At 42.3% G+C, this 21,750-nt stretch overlaps 1 protein-coding gene across 1 annotated transcript in view; it reads right to left on the bottom strand.

The window, feature by feature from the left end:
* cntln (centlein, centrosomal protein) overlaps positions 1 to 21,750 on the bottom strand; it is a 90,251-nt gene that overhangs the window by 19,888 nt on the left and 48,613 nt on the right. Inside the window, exons 15-24 of the mRNA XM_051945974.1 lie at positions 21,070 to 21,167; positions 18,617 to 19,146; positions 15,446 to 15,527; positions 13,228 to 13,300; positions 12,611 to 12,873; positions 7,493 to 7,714; positions 5,910 to 6,007; positions 3,033 to 3,159; positions 2,600 to 2,737; positions 1,673 to 1,858 (exon numbers count right to left, since the gene is read on the bottom strand). Coding sequence (XP_051801934.1) covers positions 1,673 to 1,858; positions 2,600 to 2,737; positions 3,033 to 3,159; positions 5,910 to 6,007; positions 7,493 to 7,714; positions 12,611 to 12,873; positions 13,228 to 13,300; positions 15,446 to 15,527; positions 18,617 to 19,146; positions 21,070 to 21,167 — 1,817 coding nt within the window. The remainder of the gene's footprint in view (positions 1 to 1,672; positions 1,859 to 2,599; positions 2,738 to 3,032; positions 3,160 to 5,909; positions 6,008 to 7,492; positions 7,715 to 12,610; positions 12,874 to 13,227; positions 13,301 to 15,445; positions 15,528 to 18,616; positions 19,147 to 21,069; positions 21,168 to 21,750) is intronic.

Genomic DNA, 21,750 nt, shown 5'->3' with positions numbered 1-21,750 from the left:
AGCCCTGAAATCCACGAGTCTGGGGTCAATGTTGATCAATAAATATTGCAACATGAATAAGTGATGAAGTGTTCCCATTTTTGCCCCATTAGTCTATTGTACTTTATCTTGTAATAATGGGATAGTTATTTTAAGACTGTGAGATCAAGATGCCATACTTGTGACTGCTACCTGTTAGAAGTTCACTATATATCACTAAAATAAAGACAGGCTAAAAAAATTCACTCAGATTGCAACACAGTGCTAAACACAAACTGGAACGCCTTATAACATGCTGGATTTTTCAAATTGTCTTAAGTATCAAAGTAATATGTGACAGTTGTCAGTACAACTGATGGTATACAGCAAAAAAGGCGCTGTATTTCGTTATAGTTTCAGTAATACTTACACTGCCAGTCAAAAGTTTGGGGTCATCCAGACAATTCATGTTTTCCATGAAACTCATACTTTATTCATCTGCTAGTATAACTCCACAAGGGTTTCCTAATCATCAATTAGCATTTCATCACCATTAGTTAACACAATGTAGCATTAGAACACAGGAGTGATGATTGCTGGAAATGTTCCTCTGTACCCCTATGGAGATATTTCATTAAAATCAGCCGTTTCCAGCTAGAACAGTCATTTACCACAAAACAAAGTATAGACTGTATTTGTGATTAATTTAATATTATCTTCATTGAAAATAAACTGATTTTCTTTCAAAAATAAGGATATTTCTAAGTGACCCCAAACTTTTGAATGATAGTGTAGCAAAAAGGCACTGTATTTCGTTATTGTTAGCAATTCTTACAATGATGTTCACTTTCATGTTCATTAAATTAAACTATCGTCTCGATCCACTAAAGATTAGTGATGACTACTTTAACCTCTTTTTCATAATTATGACACCTTTTCTTGCAATTTTGAAATTGTGAGTCACAATTACGGGACAATTTCTCTGTGCTCCCACCTGCAAGTTGCAAATAGCTGATACCTAAATGTCTCGTAATGTTTAGTGTGATTTACTGGACTATTAATGTGACTGCCTGGCCAAATCTGTTACACATCCAATAGGTTGCCAGGCGGGCATGTGAATTTCATAGCTTGCCGAATGAATAGCAGAGCTTGATGAGTGGGTGACTTGTATTGTACAATAATAAAAGAGAGATCCTGCTGGGCTTGTCCCTATCACCAGCCAATCAGTAGCTATATCAGTCACTTGCTTCTTCACAGACACAGGCCCCTCACTTCAACAGTTGAATTTTAAACCGTGCATGCACCATAATTCTGCTGGGGAAAATTACAGGAAATTGGCACTCTATTCATGAGTATTTCCAGAATCACCTCAGCAACTCTGGAAAAACACCATCGAGACCCTTAAGCAGGTGCTGTGCATAGTTGTGATCACTGCTGTACGGTGTATTGTAGGCACAGCACCACAAGAGACGTGACATTTTGTGTTTCATGGGCCAGTTTCATTTACAGTGGTCAGCCTGCCAAGCCCCTCAAATTCAACTTTTACCCAATTAACAATGCACTAAACCTCTACACCTGACCTTCCCACACAATGTCGTTACAACTCAATGGGCAAGAACTTGCAGAAAAACCACACTATACTGGCTGAAGACAAGTTAGATGATTTGACTATAAAAACTCTGGACTTCTGGCCCTTGCCCCTTTACTACAGTACCTTGATAAAAGAATGAAGCTGCTCCAACTGGGAGTAGGCCTGGCCTAGCTGCCTCTGAAGCCTGTCCAAGGCATGGGAGCTCTGCTGGGTCAGCCCCTCCATTTGCTCAGTGGCTGTCTGTTCCAGTGCAGCCAAAGCCTGTTCACTGGCTCCCACACGAGCCTGTAGGGCATGCATGTGCTGCTCCTGTAAAGAAAAATAGCAGGCAGAACTGGTCAGCTGAAAGAAAACACTCTTCCTTTGTTTCAGGAAAAAAGTAGAGAATCTGCACAGGTCTGTGAGACATTTGTGGGAATTGCTTTAAAGCCCCTTTGTGTAGAATTTCAACATTTCTGACTTTGGTGACTCCTGGTGACTCCTATTGATCTGGGGACATTTAGAAAGAATGAGCTGAAAGCACAAAAATCCAATGCTGCAAACTTACACCACATTTCATTTTAAAACAAAAGTTGAAGTTATTCCCTCAATAAAATCTATACGATCGACTCTGTGGTATTAACATACTAAAAACTCTCACCTTAAATATTTGACACTTTTACATTTGAATGTTTTCTCTTTTCTGTCAGTTATTATTAAAAATGCTCCAGTAATGCAGGGATTTTAATGTGCACAACTCTAGATTAAAATAAACATTCTCGCAAGAAAAAGGACTGAATATTGACAGCTCGGGAAGATGTGGGTGGAGTTGGGTTTCTAAAATTCTGAAACTTTCTGTGCCACTAATTACATACTATTAAAATGCGCCTTGATATGATGACATACAATTGTTTCAGTTCCGTAAACTCTGGCGACACACAGGTAAGAAGGAATTAAACACATTGATCCACAGAACATGCTTGTGCGGGTCACAACTGACGTTTTAAAAAACAAAAGTTAAATTAAATGATCCAATACCCTATTTTGGAACAACCTTGCAAACATTCCAACCTTTTTTCCCAGGTCTTCTTTCAGTTTTGTACAGGAGGCCTCGTACTGGCTTTTCTCTGTTGTCGCCACATTCAGCCTTCTCTTTAGAGATTCAATGAGGGCCTTCCTGTTGGCGGCCTCCTCCGATAAAGTCTTCACCTGCACAAAAAGACAGAACAGAAGCGAGAGTGCTGTTTTGTCTTTTTTACTGGAGATACTTAAATCATATATTCATCTTAAGTTTCATTCAATTCAATTTAGCAAACAAGTATTCTGTAAGCAAACGCAACAGTAATTCAAATAGATTTCCTTTCCCTTTAGTCTTCCAGGAGACATAATCTCCAGGCTTTAAGAAAAGCTGAGTGCTGCAATACCTCATTTTCTTCGTCATTCTACCAAAGAGTCTCGAATTAACTGAATACAAGAATTATCAGCTGCGATCCACTGGCCGTACCTTCTTCTCTAGCTCCTCCACCTGTCCCCGGTAGCTTTTCTCCATCTCCTGCAGGAACTTCAGTCTTGTCTTCAGATCCTCCACCAGCTGCCGTTTCATGGTCACATCTCGCTCCGTGTGGCTCATCCTAACAGCATGCACACAGGAACGCACACACACACGCAATCACAGGTACAAACATAAATGAGTACGAGGCCTAAACAGATAGTCATACTCTTGCACAGACACAGCCTCACATGCAGCATCTACAGAGCAAACAGACGCACACAGAGACAGACACACACTCACACACGCAAAGCTGGCAGGCACAGTGTCCCCATGCAGTACATCAGGCATGACAGCTCATTATGACAACTAAATACACTGGCATGCTGCTTGGGTAAATGGAGGGGGTGAAATAAGGATGCATATATAATTCTAACTGGCATATATTAGAGCAAGTGCTCTGGCAGGGAATGCCGCACTAAGTGTGACTGGGGAGTCCTCTTTGACAAACGGCATTTCGAATCAGCAGTGACACTACTTGAAAGACTGTAATCAAGCATTTAAATGTTTATTATTTTCAGCTCAGCATTACTCCAGTCATATAAAAACACATCAGCAGGGAACTTGGCCTGGGAAGGACTTATTACGAAGGGAATATGCTCTAAAAAATGTTGTTTGTTTGTGTGCTGCACTGCGCTGACAACAGTTCCCTAAAGACAGGCAATGTGTCTGTATCGTAAGCTGATTGTGTCTCAACTGTTAAAAGCATGCAGCACGTGTCACTTCCCATTTCAATAACCTGCTGTATTGACATGTTTAATATTCCTGCTTTCTGCAGAGGGGCCTCGTTTTAAATGGTCTCAGTATGTTAGCATGTTTTAATCTGTTTTCATAAAAGGCAAATATAAGGCATTTTTCATGGTTGCCTATACCTTGGGGAATTGGAACAAATAGAATAAAGATCATAAGGATGCCGTTAATTAAAATGGTTTTGCAGTTTTGTTTTAAATTTCAAAGATGCAGTGGATCTCTCAGCTCCCACACGCATCATGGTTTGTGTGTTTTAAATAAACAGATGACGCAATGCTCGAGCAAATGCTTTCGTGTAAGTAAATGTCCCTGCCTCCCTAGGTGGATGAATGCCTGAGGGCAGACTGGTTAAATAAATGTGAGCTTGTCCTATTGGAGTGACATTAAATTAAATGAGAGAGGAGTCTAGCCTGGGGACTTTGGGGGGAAGTAGCGCTGGCTGGTTACCCCATGGATTTGGCCATTAATGAGAAAACCCATATTGAACCTTTCAGATGACTGTCTGGTGTTGACTTAAAGACAGAGAGCAGCAATAAGAGCCCCAGCAGCTCCCTATGCCCCAATGCTAATGGCAATTAGATCGACAACATTTATTTTAGATGTTCTCTTCTTCTACACCCCAAAAAGAATAGAGGATAAAAAGAATGAAGGATATATGGAGCTTCTGCCGGAGTGTGTGATCTCTATTTATGAGTGTTAGTGGAAAGAGAGAAAGAGTGCCTCAAACTATATCCCGATCACTCACACGTTTGTTCCCTTTGTTCTGTGCTTGTTGGCAATATTGTTCATCAAACATGCGTGTATTGTAATGATAACAGTCAGTGGTCTGAAGTACATGAGCGTAAGGGAGAGCGAGAGCGCACATTTCTGTGTATGTTGTTAAGAATGAAGTGCGGGTGGACGTTTCATGTGGCTGACAGACAACAGGGCTAAAGATGAAAGAAGCAGCTTCATAAATAAGGCAGGGCCATAGTGCCGGATATTGACTGAGGACATGCCGGTGTACTTTGAAATTCATTTCTTTTTTCCCCCTTCTCTTCTTTAAGGCGAAGCAGCCTTGCTCCCTGTGTGTGTGCTGAGATGTATATTTCAGAGACGTCTAGACATGTCTTTCATTCTGAGAAGGGTCCCTCCATGGAGGCAAATGGAGTGGTAGGTTACAAGAGATAGCGAGTTACGAGTGTGTGTGCGTGAGTGGGGTGAGTGTGTGACAAGAGTCAGAGGAGAGGCTGTCGTGGAAACACAGCTGAGGGATGCTCACTCTGCCTGGCTGTGATCCGCGGTGCTTTGGTCACACACAAACACATATCCACTGTGATTGTACACATGCCCCGGATGCATTATTGAAAATGGCAGGCAGAGGACACAGCATACTAGACAAAGAGAATGAGAGGGAGGAAAGCCAAGTTGTTCTTTGTACCTTCCTCCCAGTTCAAATATGAGATCCTGATGCGGAATGATGATATGTGCCTGGCAGAGTTCAAATCTTGACAGTTTCCTTAAGTGAATTGTTTATAGCTCTACAGTACATTATGACTATGTAATGCGGCAAGCACCACAGTAAGTGAACCATGTAACTCATTAGGGCTTGTGGCCCACAGGCCAGAGTGATGCTGTGTGGGTTTTAGTGTCATGGGCCAAAATGGTCCCTCCTGCGGCACACAATCAATACACTGCTTTGATCAGCACTCCACATCAGCTACCCACGGAAGCAACACCACACTACATGACACAAAAGACACCCACATGCACACATGTGCATACACACTAATTCCTTCAGTTGGTTTTTATTCATTCGCTCATGAGAACATGCATAATTTCACAAATGATTCAGAGAGGAGAAGCATGCATAAGTGGAGTGGAGACAGAGTGCTGCCACATGGTGGAATCAAACACTGCAGATGAGAGCTGTAGAGAAATGTGCAAACATGCAGACACCGAGAGATGGAGAGACAAAGACAGAGAGGAATGCAGAAAGAAAGGTAAATAAAGCAAAAGAGGAGTTGTACTGCAGAGCAACAGTAAGCGAGGAACACAAAGAGAAAGAAGCACCACTAATGAAGACAAAGGTGTGAAACTAACTTGTCCTGCAGCTGGCAGAGCTTGTCGTCCTTCTCCTGGAGCTGGCCTCGCAGGGCTTTGTTAGCTGCCACCTGCCTTGTGACCTCTGCACTTGCACTCTAGGGGAGAGGGCACACGGTGAGTGTGTTTGTTAATGTGTTTAAACGTGTGCAACGGGGGGTGGGGAAGGTTTTCACGACACAGCTGATGACAGGTCAAGCACAGCATGCCTCCTCATTATAGTTACAGTGGGAGGGTGGAAGGTGCTAAAAGAGGTTAACAGCAAAACTGTACTTTCCTAAGTGGACTGAGATAAAAGGAGTAATTAGTAAAAACAACAATTGATACACCTAAGGTGCTGAATATATTTAAATGTGGATTACTAACAAAAACTGAATACCTAATATGCTCAATAACAGATTAAACAAACAAGCAGCAAACATTTTATAAGTCAATAAATCTCAGCTGGTAAACATTCTCCACGCATTTGTTCTTTTTTGCAGAAAAAAGACTCGGTGTGAAAATGTAACCACTATTCAACTGTACATATATTCTGCACATGAGAGTGTTTATTTAGTCATTAGTTATTCATTTAACCCGTAAGTAATGGTGAACACTTGTGTGCTTTACTCTTTTCTTTATGAGTATCAAAGACATATGCCTGATGATGACAGGCCGGCTTTTGATGAGTAGAATGATGGATATTTGAACGCGCATGTTCACTTTGGTTTAAAGGGCCTCTGTCTCTGGTGGGAACTGTATCAGTACAAGCTCATGACAATGAGCTCACTCAGTGTGTGCACCCCCATGGCACATCCCTCACCTCTCCCTTTTGCTGTCACCTGCCATGACTTCCTCAGCCGTGTGTAACGACAGCAGCAATCTGCTCGGTGACACTGACGAGCTGGCTGCTGAGAGGGTGATAATATCACGGTACCAATCACACCTCATTCCCTATGATGTAGGGCACGTCTCTTCTGTTATTCCCCATTTCTCATCTCTTTGACAGGTACTCAGAAATGAGATCAAATGATAAGAAATGCTAATTCATGTTGAAATCACATGCAATTTCAGGTGATGTTAAGTGTAAATTGAAAGGCTCAAGAATTTGTTTTCTTTTTTAAACCAAGCATGATTTTAAAGTAAAACCTCGACAGAGTTTCTTTTGGACTTTCTAAAGTCCTCAAGGACCAAATTCTGTTTCAACCACAGAAATGTGACTCAGATATATTAATGCTTGATAAAATCTAAGGGAAAGGCTTTTTTCTAACTGAAAAAACAAAAATCTACTATAACGTGTAATATCATCAGAAAAAAAAATTATAATGTACAAAATTCATTAATAATATTTATTACTATTTTTTACCTGATACGCCACAGTACATAAAAAACTGTTTTAATAGAAACATTTTTTGAGCCCAATAACATTACTGTTCTCACAATCATCCTTGTTACTCATGGTATTATCCACTCAGGCTTCACAGTGCACAAAATTGGAAATGAACATAGTCTATCATTCCATCATCCTATTAAGAGATTTATCTCATAAGGCATGCCCACAAGACAAAGCATGAGGGCCGTTCATTAACTCTATAAATACTAACCTTAAGTTTGGCTTGAAGTTGTTTGACTTCAGTCTCCAGGGCCTGGGGTGCCGGGTTAGCTGGGGCAGGTGTGGTTTTGTCCTTGCAGGAGCAGTCTGCATTTACTGGTGTGGTTGGTGGTGGTGCAGTTTGAGGGGGCAACGTGATCTGCTTCCACTGCTCCAGCTCCATCTCCAAAACCTTTTTCTGCTGTTCCACACCAGCCAGGTCAGAGGTTAGTTTCTGCAGATCGACCGACATACAGAATTGCTGAGTTAAGCCACTGTTGATGATACCATAAGTTAAATTAAAAGTTTTGCCTTCCGTTATAAAACCGAGGAAACATTTATTAGTGTTAAATGGTGATGAGAGTTAAAAGGTAATGGGATATACGACATACGAGTCCATGAGATGGTAGAGAATATAAAAAAAAATAGGGTAGGCAGAAATCTGGTGAAATAAATGAATGAATGAATAAATAAACAAACAAGAAAAGCACTCTCTTGTCGTAACATTTCCTACGGCTGAAATCTTGAAAAAAAAATCATGTCAGAAATCACAGCAACATAGAATGTGGCCATATAATATAGGTATACCAACAAACAAAATTACCTTGCACTGACCACAGGCGTGTGTTTGTTATTTGCATATGTATGTTATGTATTGGTACCGAATCACATGCCCTAAATATGTAGCGGTCGGCGGGAATTGAAGGGACTCAGAAACACACAATTTAATCAGTTCTTTCTTATATTATTTCCGATGGATAAGTCCACAGCGGTGTATTTGTAGTAGGATTACAATCAGCAGGAAGCTGACGTAGTATTCACTCGTTGTCATAGTTACAGTGACACTATCTTGCAATGACACAGAAATGTTTAACAAATCCATGGATCCAGACCATAAGCCTGGATCACTGCCAAAATCTAATCATTTAGTCCTTTTATCATTTCTGACCATCCCTGAAAATTTCCTCCAAATCTGTTAGTCTGTTTTTGAGTAATTGCTAACAGACAGACAAACATACCAACGCTGACTGTCACGTAACTCTGCCACTTTCTTTGGTGGAGTAATGAAGGCCTCCTCCTACAGCTCTTCCACCAGACAAGCATGCGCTACAAATGCACAAAGGTAGCCATGCTTGTCATCGCATCCTAATCTCCTGAGACAGACTCTGCAGATGGATATCTGTTACTGTATTTCTCTGAAGTGTGCTTGGAGGACTCTGTTTCAAACATGCCAAGTGCATTGGCGTCTACGTAATCTGCGCATGCATGCTACTGTTGAAATAGCGTAGTTGGACATTCAAATGTAGCCCAAAATAGGTCCATCTAGACTTGGGCAGATGACATGTGTGCTCTAGTGGACCCTCGTGTAATCACAGACGTGGAAAGTATAACACTACTCGTGTACTATCCTAGCTGTCGTTGGTGAAAAGCCCTGCAATTAGGCAAAATCTGCTGTCACAGGCTGGATTCTTTAAAGCCTGAAAAATGATCCAATAGAAGATATAGAAGTCTAGTTTCCTCTCAGGACTTGGGTCTGTGCTGCAATGCAAAACTTACTACTGCTGTAAGAGTGAACAACTGCTCTGAATGACACTAGTCTTCATTTTATATTTACATTACATGAAAATTATGAATCTGCAGGCAAAGCAAACCCATCTGAAATATTCCATGCCTTATCCACAGGAGCGCGGCGGCCTCTGCTTTAATGTCTTATCTGTCTTAAAACTCTTTTTTATGCCACATAAGAGACAGATGATGCCGTTACCTGATCAATATGGTCTAATTCACACTGTGATTGCCATGCATAATGAAGCTATCCTACAGAATCAGATAGCACTTTGTGACAGAGGGAGCTCAGCATTGATGAACAACAATGGCACGAACTGACCATGTAGAATGTACAGTGTATCAATGACTCTGAACACAAGTATTTGAGGTAAATACTTTTGACCACATATGTGTGGTGGAGACCAAAAAAAAGCTTTCTTCCTTATTAGGAAATATGGACCAGAATGACATTGTTGAGTTTGGTTCAATACCGCCACAATTAGCTGCTCTAGTATCGTATCAAAGATCAAGAAAGCATAATGGCACAAATAGGAGACATGATACATAAAGATGTGTGCTGCACACATAGGGTAACACACACACTGCCACACACACGCCCAAGTGAAACCACAGATTCCCAGGGGTTTGCTCTCTGCTTCGCATACATGGAGGTTATTGATATCTGGTTGCTGGCTGACACCTTTTAATAGAATCCCTCTTGTTTTAGGTTTCCTCTTCTCTGTTGAAGACACACATGCCATATCCCAAGGGACACGGAGAGACAGAGGGAGGGGTAGAGAATGGAAAAGTGGCAGTGGTGCACGAATTAAGAGAGGCATTGATGACACTTCCTGTAAGACAGGCTTTGATTTCACAGGCCATTTTCAGCCCGGGTGAGAGATGACATTGACATGGACTGATATACTGCTAGTCCATTAGGAAAAGAGAGAGGACACCTCTCTCTCTTTCTCATGAGCAATGGTCTCACTGATGCCATTTGAAGTCATCCTTAGAAGGATAAATAAAGAAAAGCAGGCAGCTGAAACAGTCATGCACCACAAATACATATTTAAATGCATGTAGTCACACCTGCATGCACTCAATAGCCAAACTGAAACAGACCTCTGGAACATTAGCGTGATGTCTTATTGTACCAATTCCTCAATGGCGCTATATTTATTCTGCTGACCAGACTCATTTAAATAATGTCTGGAGCTTTCCTTTTTAGGCTATTATGTCTGTAGCACTCCTTTAATCCCCCAATAATCCCAGCCCCTTACATGTTAGGGGAGGGCAGGACACTCCACACTTAAAGAGATAAGGCTGGTAAATTCGGGGGGCGATGTCACAGTGAACTGGCAAAGCAAGTAAATGTGGAATTAATGACAGAATGAGGCAGATAATCCAAGCAACCAAATGATCCCGTGTTTGGATGATATGCATGACTAGCACATTTTGTCAAGAGCTAGACTTCACCTGCCACCTGAGTTTTTTTAAGCTACTTATGCCTCCTTAAAGGATTTCTCTACTTTATTACAACTTGTGTCTAATTTTTGTAGTCATCATTCATCATCAGTAATAATACGAATGCAAGAAACAGAAAAAGTGAGATGATCATAGAGGTTTGAACAAATCCACACTTAAAAAACAAACACAAACACAAAGGAGAAAAAACAAACACAAACAAAAAAAGGTCCAAATTTAGGCTTTAGTGGATTCTTCAGTAGTTGGAGTTGAATATGCACAATTTTACCAAACATGTAGAGATTATTACCAATATTTTACCTTCAAATTAACTTGCTTAGATCTGGCTAAAGTGCGGGTTTGTTTACAATCTCTGTAGCTGCAAAAACGTTGCCAAATTCCTAGATATTGGCAGTTCAGGTTATAACTGTAATGTCATCTTAACTGATGAAAATAATACTGAGAGCTACAAAAAATAAACCACACACTGCAATAAATAGGAGTCATGCCTCATGATGAATATGATGCGAGAAAAGTAAAAAGTAAGCATCCAAAACTTGAAATCAGCGGCTGTAGTGAGTGCTGAAAGTGTCGCTATCCTGTTTAACACATGCTCCAGTTCGGCTGAGATGTGGAGAGCACACCACACAGCATGACAAAGCACATCAGACCTTTCCACTGCATGTCTATTCCTCTCAGAAATCATAGATTTCAGTATAACAAAAACACAACCTGAATAACAACTGTTAAATTCATTTATCAAAATATTTACACCTCAAAATTCAAACTCACACACATATCAAAGAAGAAAGGGCAAAGGAAGCACAAATAGATGTAAGAAGATATGGCTTAATGATGGAAGGAGGCAAGGAGGGAAGCAACAAGGGAAGGACAAAATGACCGAAGGATCAGGAGACAGAGCAACACAAACAAGTTTCTGTGAAACTGCCATGCTACTTCTCAAATGATGGCCCCTGTGGAGGCTGTCCTAAGCCAATTACAAGCAGAGTTTTAGTTAGAGAGTTGGCCAGGACCAGTTGGAACAAGCCCAAAGTCCATCACCTCTTGCCCTTTCCAGAGAGGGCAACAAGACCTGGCTCTGGCCAGTCAGTCGACTCCAACTTTCTCTGGTGGAGTGGCATTAATACTGCAGGAGGAAAGAGGAAACAAACAGGAAGACAACAATTCCCTCTCTGTCCACTCATTCAAACAGCAGTGTGTGTGTGTGTGTGTGTGTGTGTGTGTGTGTCTAGATGTGTGCCTTGACTGCTGTGTCTGAGTCTAAGGTCTCGTTGGGCTTCAGCAATCAGATGCCTGGGTAAGTGCACTAGGGCCACTTCCTAGGTAGCAACACTGTGAGGGCTGCCCTCTGACCTGTGTGTACAAGTCCAATACATTATATTTGTACTATTTCACACAGCAAATATACAGACATACAGATACAAACACATGTACCTAATCAGGCGTCCAGTGGGCTTTCACTGGCTGCTGCTTTGTCTGAATTCACCAAAAGAAGTCTCCTGTCTGTCAGATTAACGACTGTCAAGGTGCTGGTGTGTGTATACGTGTGTCCATGTATGTGTGTACATATGTTGACGTGTATAAGGAGGCCCTGACAGGAAAGATACTGTTTAGGGGCCAAAGCGCTTGGTGTTTTATTTATACACTATACCTAGTCTAGAAGTTTCCTACCCGGAGGAAGGTACTAAATAACTAAATGGGTGTGTGGCACTGACATCCATAATAAAACAGTCACCTTGTGTGTGTATGAACACCAGTGCACATGTTTGGAGAAATGTAACTGCTGGTGACACAGATTGTTGTGGAGAACTGGCTTGCTGAAACATTCAGCAGGACAACACAATGGCAGAGTCAGAGAGAGGAAGAGAGTAAGAGATTCTCCTCCTCTCTTCTGCTCTGTGGTTCTGACCTCCAAAGACTAGGGTAGGCCTGTCAGCCACACTTATTAAGCATGATAAGGGCATGCTACTGCTGCACTCTCAGCCCCCAGAAAATACAAAAGAATCACACAAAAAGACAAAGGCAGAAAAATAAGAAACTTCCAAACACTTGCAACTGGCTTTTCCCTTCACTCATCTCTCTGTTTTTCCCAAGTTACCTGTGTGAGCTGCTTGCTGCTGCAGAGTTTCTCAGTGAGGGAGTTGAGCTGTGCCGTGATTATTTCATTGGCCCTTCGCAGCTCTTGGGCTGAAAGCATAGCATCTTTTCTGGCACTTCGCAGTATGTCAATGTGACGCTGTAGAGACTCGATGCGCTGCTGCAGAGAAGAGGAGGAGCAGCGCTGGGTCTTCATTGGCATCCTCCTCCACCTCCTTTTCTCTCCTCTTGTCCCTTGTTCCCAGGGCTCATGCTGTTTATTGTCTAACAGGAGGAAGTACATGCAGCTGCCTCAGAGTTGACAAGTGCGCAGAAAACCTGAAAATCCCTATATAGAAACTACTGGTGGGAGTTAACAGGCATATGTGAAAGTGCCTTTGTGTAGGCACAAGTGAAAGCTGTGATATATTTAACAACCTGAATGATTAACATTTTCCATTTATAACTAATTCAGAAATGTCAAGTTTTGAAAAAAAACAAACAAAGCTTGTTAACTTCTCAAATACTTGTTTCTGATCGACAGCGTGTAAATACATTGAGTGTTCTTTCTGCTTCAATTAATAGTCGATTAGATTTTTGTAGTCTAGCATGGCTGCGAAAAAGGAAAACTTGTGCTACCTTGGGCCAGAACATCGTGCCGTTTTCTGCGAGAGTCTGCTGCTGGCGCCCTGCTCGGCGCACACCTGTAGGACTAAAAGAACAAAAAAGTCAGAGGCGATGATGAACAGCAGCTGTTTAATGTAACACAACAGTTGACATGTTGTGCTTCCTGAAACGCGGCTCATAATGACACCATGATCACAGAGTGTGCTCAGTTTAACGCGACAAGACAAATCACCCTGTGCTTTAATAATTCACCTGAGCGTGTTCAACAGACTCCAACTTGAACACCTCTCAGCGAGGATATTACTTCTGACAGATGCTTGCAAATACCGCCTTTGTTCAATCACTGTCTGAAAGCCCTGATTCACTCCTACAGTGTGACGGGTGTGTGCGAGTGTATAGTCATTTGCACGCATAAGTGTGTGTGTGCATGTGCGTGTGCGACACCTCCCAATTGCACCATCGTTTGTAGTGACATCAAAGAAGGGCCCCCTACCATGCCCCTCCTTCCTCTCTGCCTACATCCTTTGTATGGGGGTCAGGTAGGATTTGATCAGTGCCAGGTTTGATCACACATGCAGAGAGGAGAGGGGAGATGAACCCTTTGGTTTGTGACAGAGCAAGTCGTGAGGGGCTTGGGCTGTCATAGCGATGAGCCCGGGAGGAGTTGATGGGCACATTTAGCGGATATGGAGGGGGGAAACTAAAGGGGGGGATCTGAGATAAGGGTCCTGGCAGCTCCCTGGTTACATTCACAACAACAGTCTTCTGTTCTTCTTCACTTTCTACCTTGCTCCCCTTCTTCTGAAAAAAAGAAAGGGAAGAAAGGAGAGAAGGATAGAACATCTATAAAGGTCCCCCACTCTCTTCTCTTCATCCCTCTTCTTGACGGACTTTTCTCCCTGGGGTTTGGAGCTGCCATGTCCTGCTGTGAAGTGGTTTGATGTGGACAAGTGCAAGGGTCCAGACCTATTGATTTCATAGTGTGAGGAGGAGATGGAAAAGGAGGAGCACCAAGTCCCACACACCGGGAAGCCAAGTAAATGCAAGCATTAAGGGTGGACACTTTGAAGACCAGATTCATTCAACAGTGGCCTATAGCATGTCAAAAATGCCTATTATAAGTGATTCAAGTCTATGGAGATGCATTCAAATGTCTTTTAAAATCACTTTATCATATATAATGACGAGAACCAAAGAATCCTCAAATTTGAGAAGTAAGAAAAAGTAAATGTTTGGCTTTTTAGTCCCCATTTTTAATTGATTATATAACCAAAGCAAGTAATCGTTTATTCGCATGACCGTCAGCAAAAAAAAAAAAAAAAAAAAAAAGCTACATATGTGGAAGCTGGATTAATTATTTTTCTTATTTCCTTTTCTTGTATGGTGTCAAGCTCACCTGTGTTTTTAAAGACACATTGGTGCGCAGAGAGATGCACAAAAGAGCAGGACTGATTCTACAACTTCAAGCAAATATAAAATCAGTATCAACAAAATATTTTGTTCCTATCTGTCAAACAATAAATAAATAAAAGCTCAGGTAATTTCATACAACTCTAACGGCTACCCTGGCAGAATTAATCACTTGAGAATGAAAACATATTAATAAAAAGCGCATTTGCTAAATTACTTTATAAGGAACCTTGGAACACAACAGATTTAGTTTTCAGTGTCACTGAGGTGGCATTAATATTGTCTGATTCTTTAGCTGTGGTAATGTAGCTGTAAAGACTGAACACACACGAGTGTTTTGAGGAATTAAATTAGGACATGGACTTAACTGAGCATTTTTGTGTTTAAAGCACCTCCACAAATTCTTTCTTATTCAATAAGGAAGAATTTACTCTTACTATTCTGAAATCAGGTTGTAACCTATTTAAAAAAAAGAAAACACTATTTTAACCATTTTATAGACTGTACTGACACATCCTACAGTAAATGAATAAGAGTTTGGAATCAGTATTTTAGGATGTAGAACAGCTTTCATGATGATATTATACCAGTGGGCTAATGGTGCCATGGTTACAACAAGAATAAAGCAACTACAAAAAAACCTGTAGGCTCTTCCAAATTATGTAAAAGCTGGTTCTTCATATAAACTGCAACATATGAATGTAGAACATCGCTCTTGCAGGAGAAGTCGGCACTGGAATACAAACTACGCTGATGATAATATCTGACTAGAAGTTTTTCTTTTTTTTTAAATCCAAAATAATTAAAAGATGAGACCAACCTTTCTATTAGCGAGCTGTCTGTAGGGCGCTGTCCCTGAGGCCACACTGTTGAGACTGTCCGAATACTGCTCACCACTGTCACTGTAGAGAAAGGTGAAGTTTATTACAGGCCAGAAGTTGAACCCACAACCCTGGTTCTGAAAGTACCACCCTTGGACAAAAATCCAATTTACCTTTTATGGTTGATTTAGTTGACATCAAGCAAAAATATGTGCATTTCACCCCCCTTCTTCCAACAGAAAATCAATGTCCCATCCAATTTCTGAGCTGGAAGTGTAAATGTGGGTGTAAATTAAGTGAAAAGCTGCAGTGTCTGGTGCTGTTGGTGAATGCATCAACATGTATGAGAGCGGCTGTGGCCTTCATTAGCCCTCTGTGTGTGACAGACATGTGTGAGAGGCACGGCTGAGCGGAGCCAAGCAAAGTTGCATCTGATGGACGCACGGTAAGGGCTTCCTGAGATGCGCACACACACACACCCGCTCGTGCACACACACAGGTTTATTGACAGTGACCTTTGACGTGAAGGTGGAAGCCAGTGACATTTACGCTGGCGGGTTTATTAAGGTGGGGCCTGGGAGAAGCAGTGGAGGTAAAGACCACAGAGAGAGGATGTAACTGGAACATGACAGGCCTGGGGGCTAGTTAGGGTTAAAACTCCTCTGGAAGGGGCACAGGGACTTTCGGAGGATTACTAATCACCACCACTAAGACTGCAGTCACAATTCTGTAATTCCAGATTAAACCTACAACTAATCTAAACACACTCAGAGCAAGTATCACAGGCACTCAAAAAGACAGGAACTCTACTCAGCATGATTCTGTCTCCACTTGCCTGTAGTGAACATCAGGAAGATCAGTCAACCAGAGTAACTCCACAGGCTAATAAAGCTGTATTCTAGATGTGCTTTAACATATAATATATAGCTATGAATTCTGTGCAGGCACATTATAGTGGTACCTCTGGAGAGCCATGTGTGTAGTGTGCCCATTCTACATAAACACACATCTGTGCATTTACAGGCTGGGTTTAAAACGGAAGTGTCAAATACAGATGGGTGATAAATTTAAGAACACAGAAGTATAAAAATCTTGTTTTTTACACTTATCAGACCTCATCCCATTTGAACACCACAAGGAGATTATGGAGAGAGGCCCTCCACCACCACCACCACCATAAATCCAAACAGCACTGCACTGATAGAACACTTTCAAGCTTACAAGAAAAAGATCTTTAGATACCAGTTGCAGTAGAGCTACCATGCAAGGTGTTGGCCTGGCTGTCAGTGGTCAAGCACATTCAATGTGTGAGGGGAACCAAGAAACAAGCGATCAATCCTGACACTAATGAACAACGCTCCCTATGTCATAGCTTGGGATTAAATGAGGGATTATTTTTTGAATCAGTGGTGTTTCATGGCTCCAGCAGACTTTCAGAAACACGGAGATTCTATGCAAGAAGCTGCAAAGCTCTTCTAATAGTTCTGGTGGCTCACCACCTAATTAAGAAACCAGACATTGTATATTATTACCTCGCCTGAATGTGTTGCCCTATCATCTGCAATGTACCATCTTCCAACACGAATAAAGAACATGTCTAATACAAAAAATATACGTTATTCTATCTACCAGAACTACTCAGGAAGATTTGCCCACCTGCTCTCATTCTGTCCTGCTCACTAGCAAAACTGCTGATCTGCTCAAAATGGTCAGCTGCCTCCAGCAGCTCAAAACTTGAGAGAGGGAGCCAGAGGCATCAAGTAAAAGAAGGGGGGAAAAACAAAGACTTGTCAGTGGCCTTAAAAGGTCTGACATCTTTATTTGGCACTATTTAGGCCACAGCTCCTTAGGCAGAAATACTGTATTTCCGGGAGCGTCTACAAGACATGAAGAGGACCCCTGCAAGATAAGAGACACAGAAGGCTTTACAGTAGCAAATCAGTTGACAGGTGCCTTAAATCAGGCAACATCTCAGTTTAGACTCCTTCTTCACAAATCCACTTAGATCCTCCTCTCAGGTAAAGCGTTTATTAGACTGCTGCTTATTAGCCACATGGAGAGGCATTAGGAAAGCAGCGCATAGCTGCACCCGGTCCCCGTTAAACGGCCTCATGCGGATAGAGCTGGGGTGGATTACAGTCTGATGAATTAGTTGGTGAAGAAATGGTGAGTTAGCAGGATTGAGCTAAAGAGAGAGCAGATAGAGAGAGGCATACAGGGAGAGAAAGAGAAGGGAAATAAATATCAGCGAGTGTTCGAAATCAAATCATTTCAACCATCACTCAATAGATGTTGGCTCAGTGGCTTTTTTGCATAAAACATACATGAAATAATTACTGTCGATGGTTCTTAATTTAGAGGGTGTTAAACAGCTTGTAGACATCTGGTACTGATCCGAATAGGGTCATTCAAAATTTATCTAACCAAATTAAAGCGAAGGGAGAGTAGAGGAGCGTGGGATGGAAAGGGAATGCATGTGTGTGTTGGGAGGGCGTTCAGGGGTGGCTGGAGGAGGTAAGAGAAGCACACACACACGTACACACAGATATTTGTGAATTGACATGCCACAAGATAAGCAACATAACTAGACTCGAGATAGGGTAAGCTTCCAAGCATATATGGCTGCGTGTGTATGAGTTGGGGGGTGGGTCCTTGCAGGGGGATCCTTAGTGCTGTCAGGGGGGGTTAGTAAATATGCAAAGAACCAGTAAATTAAATCAAACTGCCAAACTGTCAATTTCGGGGTAGCGTGACTAGTGCATGAAAATGGCATCGCTGGAAGGTATCAAGGCTTTGGCGGCCCCCTTATCCCTGGGCTTTTCTGGCATCGGTTCAACTTTGTGTAGAGAGGTGGCTAATTTTGCATGCAAATTTCAGTCAATAAGCTCCGAGCAAGGCGTCCCAGGATATTTCAAAGGATCTGACAGTAGTTTCCCCCTCCTCTCTTTCTCTCTATCATTCTTGCTCACATTCTTCTTTTGGCTCCTGAATACCAACTAGACAGACAATGAAATTCAATCACCCATTTGCTTACGCTTTGCATATGCACGTTGTCCCCTCGATGCCGTGTGCCCCCCACAATTCAGCCAGCCCACCCTCTCCACCTAAAAATAATGAGGGAGGAGGTAGTGAGAATGAGTGCGTCTGTGCGTGTGCATGTGTCTCATTACCTATCGACGCTCATGTCCTCCCACTCGTCCTTAGCGGGACTTGTGCTGCGGCCTTGCCAGCTGATGGCTTGATTGGGGCTGACTGTTTGGTGACTGCGCTGGCGTAGCAGACCTCTGTGTCTGGTTGTTTTCAATTTGACCTTGCTGCTAATGTTGTTAGCAATCCCACCTGCCCGCGCTGGAGCTGCTGCACGGTTCCTATAGAAGTCCCGAGCTGCTCTGACAATCCCCAGGTCCTGTCTCAGCTTCAGCATCTGCTGATGAAGCTTGGTAGCCTCTTTCTGAGATGCATCCAGCTGAGCTTCTAGAGCCGTGATCTCACTGCGATGTTGCACCCCCTGGGCCAAGGCCTGGGCACGGGCTGCCTCTTCACAGACAGCTTCTTGGGTTCGCAGATGATCCACAGAGGCTTGGAGTCTGTGGCAGTTGTGGGCCAAGTCTTTGTTGGCCTCAAGAAGCTGCTCTTTCTCCTCCCTCAGCCTCTCTGTCTGGTCCTCCAGAGACACCATCCTCTGCTCCAGCTGCTCAATCTGAAAGAATCAGATATGGAGCCTCAGTGATACAAAACATTCATTTTTTCCCCTCGCATATCTACAGTTTTGCCCTAAACATGGTGCTCATGCATTGCTAGTGAAACCAACATGTCCAACATGAGCACTTCCTAGTTTGTTGTTCTTTAGCATGAAAGAAAAAGTCTATGAGAAAGGCCAGTTCTTAATTTGATCTTTGTGATAGCATGCACACAGTGGTTTCCTTCTTCACTGACATTTTCTCAAGTGTGTAATTACAGTTTATATGCCGTGGATAGTGTCTGTATGTGTGTGTTGGAGGAGATGGTGGTGTGGGTAAGCAAGAGGAGTGACACCCTTCTCTCCAGCCAGGCAAGGTTGTGGACATCAGACTGGCACCCCTTACCCTGATCACCTTTAACTAGACAGCAACGAGGAGCACTTAGTCTGTGTGTTAGATCTTTGGTGGAGACTCTTTAAGAGAACAGTGGGTGCCTGCTGGGTTTGTGCCTCCAGGCAATTTTTCTCTTTTTTTTTTGGTTCTCACTCTGCTCGCTGGTGAAGCCTGGTACCTTTCAAACAAAATTAGATAGCTATCCTCGCTTCTGATGATTCACTGCAATGACGGCAGAAGGGGGGCAACACACAAACTCATGCAAGCAGGGTTTTTAAAGCAAACAAGTGCAACTTACTAACAGCTTCAGTTCAAAATTTACTTTAAACTACCTACCACTTTCTGAGATATTATGTAGTATTTGTGGATATTTGTAGATTTTGCTTTGTAACTATGAGAAAAACAAACTAATAATAGATTTGATTTATAAAACACTTTTCATTTAAAGAAATCCTCAAGTACCTCAAGCACACAGTGAAAAGAAACGGCACAAACACTTAAAATTACAATTTTAAAAATGAGTACCTAAAGTAAGTTAAAACCCTGTTCAAAAAGGAAGGTTTTCCACTGTTTTTTAAAAGCAGCCACTGTCCGTGGGGTCCTGAGGTGGCTGAGTAGTTCCACAGATGTGGTGCAGCCACGCAAAAGGCCCAGTCTCCCATAGTACACAGCTTGGTTCTGGGAGCGTGGAGGAGGTCCTGAATTGCAGAGCGTGTATTCCAGGTTAGGGTTAACTGAGTGAGGAGTTCTTGGGGGTATGGTGGGGCGTTCCACAAATGCATTGATGAGTGATGACAGCGACTTTATAATTTATTCTGGCAGTGATGGGAAGCCAGTGAAGCATGCGGAGTATTGGGCTGATATGTTCATGTTTTCCTACTCTGAGTAGGATCCTAGCAGTGCAGTTTTGAATCAGTTGGAGCTTGTGGAATCTTTTGCTGGGGATCCCAATGAGGAGGGCCTGGAGGAGATGAAGGCATGGACGAGCTTCTCAGCGTCTGATACGGTGAGGGAGGGACGTGTCTGGCAATGTTCTTTACGAGGAAAAAGCAGGATCTACACAGATGTTTGATATGATTTTCAAAAGTTAGGCGAGGGTCCAGTCTCACACCGAGGTTGGTTATTTTGTCCAGAAAAGGAGATGGTGGTTATGGAGGATAAGTGGACTTGGTGAGGGGCGCCAATAAGTATAGCTTTGGATTTAGAGAAGTGCAGTTGAATAAAATTATGACTCATCCACACCTTTATCTCCTCCAGGCAGGTGGTGAGTGTTGAGAGTGATGATGATGATGGTGACGGAGCAGTTGAAGGGGTTGAGTCAGTCCTGAGGTACAACTGGTTGTCATCGGCATAGCAACGGAATGAAATTCTACACTGGCCGATGACTACTGTTTCTTAGATGACACTTGACTTGGAAATTACTGTATGACCAATTCACCAAAGAGAGAACAGAAATTATCCTTGAAAGACATCATGCTGTAGTTATGGCTCTGTCTGGTTTCTTTTATTGGCAGTGACAAAGAACACTTAGTGATGGCATAGTGCTGTACCTTTTTAAATGACTGTTCCATTCGGCCTGAAGAAAGAGAAGGCTTTTTCGGAGTGCTGCTCTTGACCTGGTGCTCCTCTACCATTTTCTGCAGCAATTCTGCGAAGGGGAACAAAGCTCGTTATTGTGACACATGTCAAACGCAGGCTGCTCAATCAATAGAATGATAATAAAAAGGGTACATTAAATCAATTAGCATTAGCAAGTTCTAATTTCCTTCGTGAGGTCCAGTTTCTTTTCTCTTCTTTTGTCAATCAAATCAGAAGCAAAGCAAAACCACTAATGCCATTTCATATGGACTTAAAATCTTCACTGCTAAAATGCACCTCCTGTTTCAAAAATCTTATCAAATAGACTTTTTTTATTTACTCCCGATTAGCAGAAGGGTGTTTTATTTACTAATCCTCAAGGAAACAGGAAAACAGTGTTCAAAAGCACACACTGGCACATACAATGTGCAACCTCTCTCTAGGGATCTTAAACAAACGAAGAGAAGTGCTTGAATCCCTTGTGGACACATAGCCCCAGGCTGCACTGCTTTGTAGTCCACTGTGTTTCCCCAAAGGACGTCTAATCTCCACAGACAAACATGCTGCTTTATTCTGGGAACTTCAGTAGTGGCGTTGGCAAACATACGATTTATGCTTTATGATAACAACAGAATGCATGCATTCAAGAGTGC

Source organism: Acanthochromis polyacanthus, chromosome 3, assembly GCF_021347895.1.
Source record: "Acanthochromis polyacanthus isolate Apoly-LR-REF ecotype Palm Island chromosome 3, KAUST_Apoly_ChrSc, whole genome shotgun sequence".
Classification (NCBI taxonomy): Eukaryota; Metazoa; Chordata; class Actinopteri; family Pomacentridae; genus Acanthochromis; species Acanthochromis polyacanthus.
This window is presented reverse-complemented; position numbering and strand designations above follow the sequence as displayed.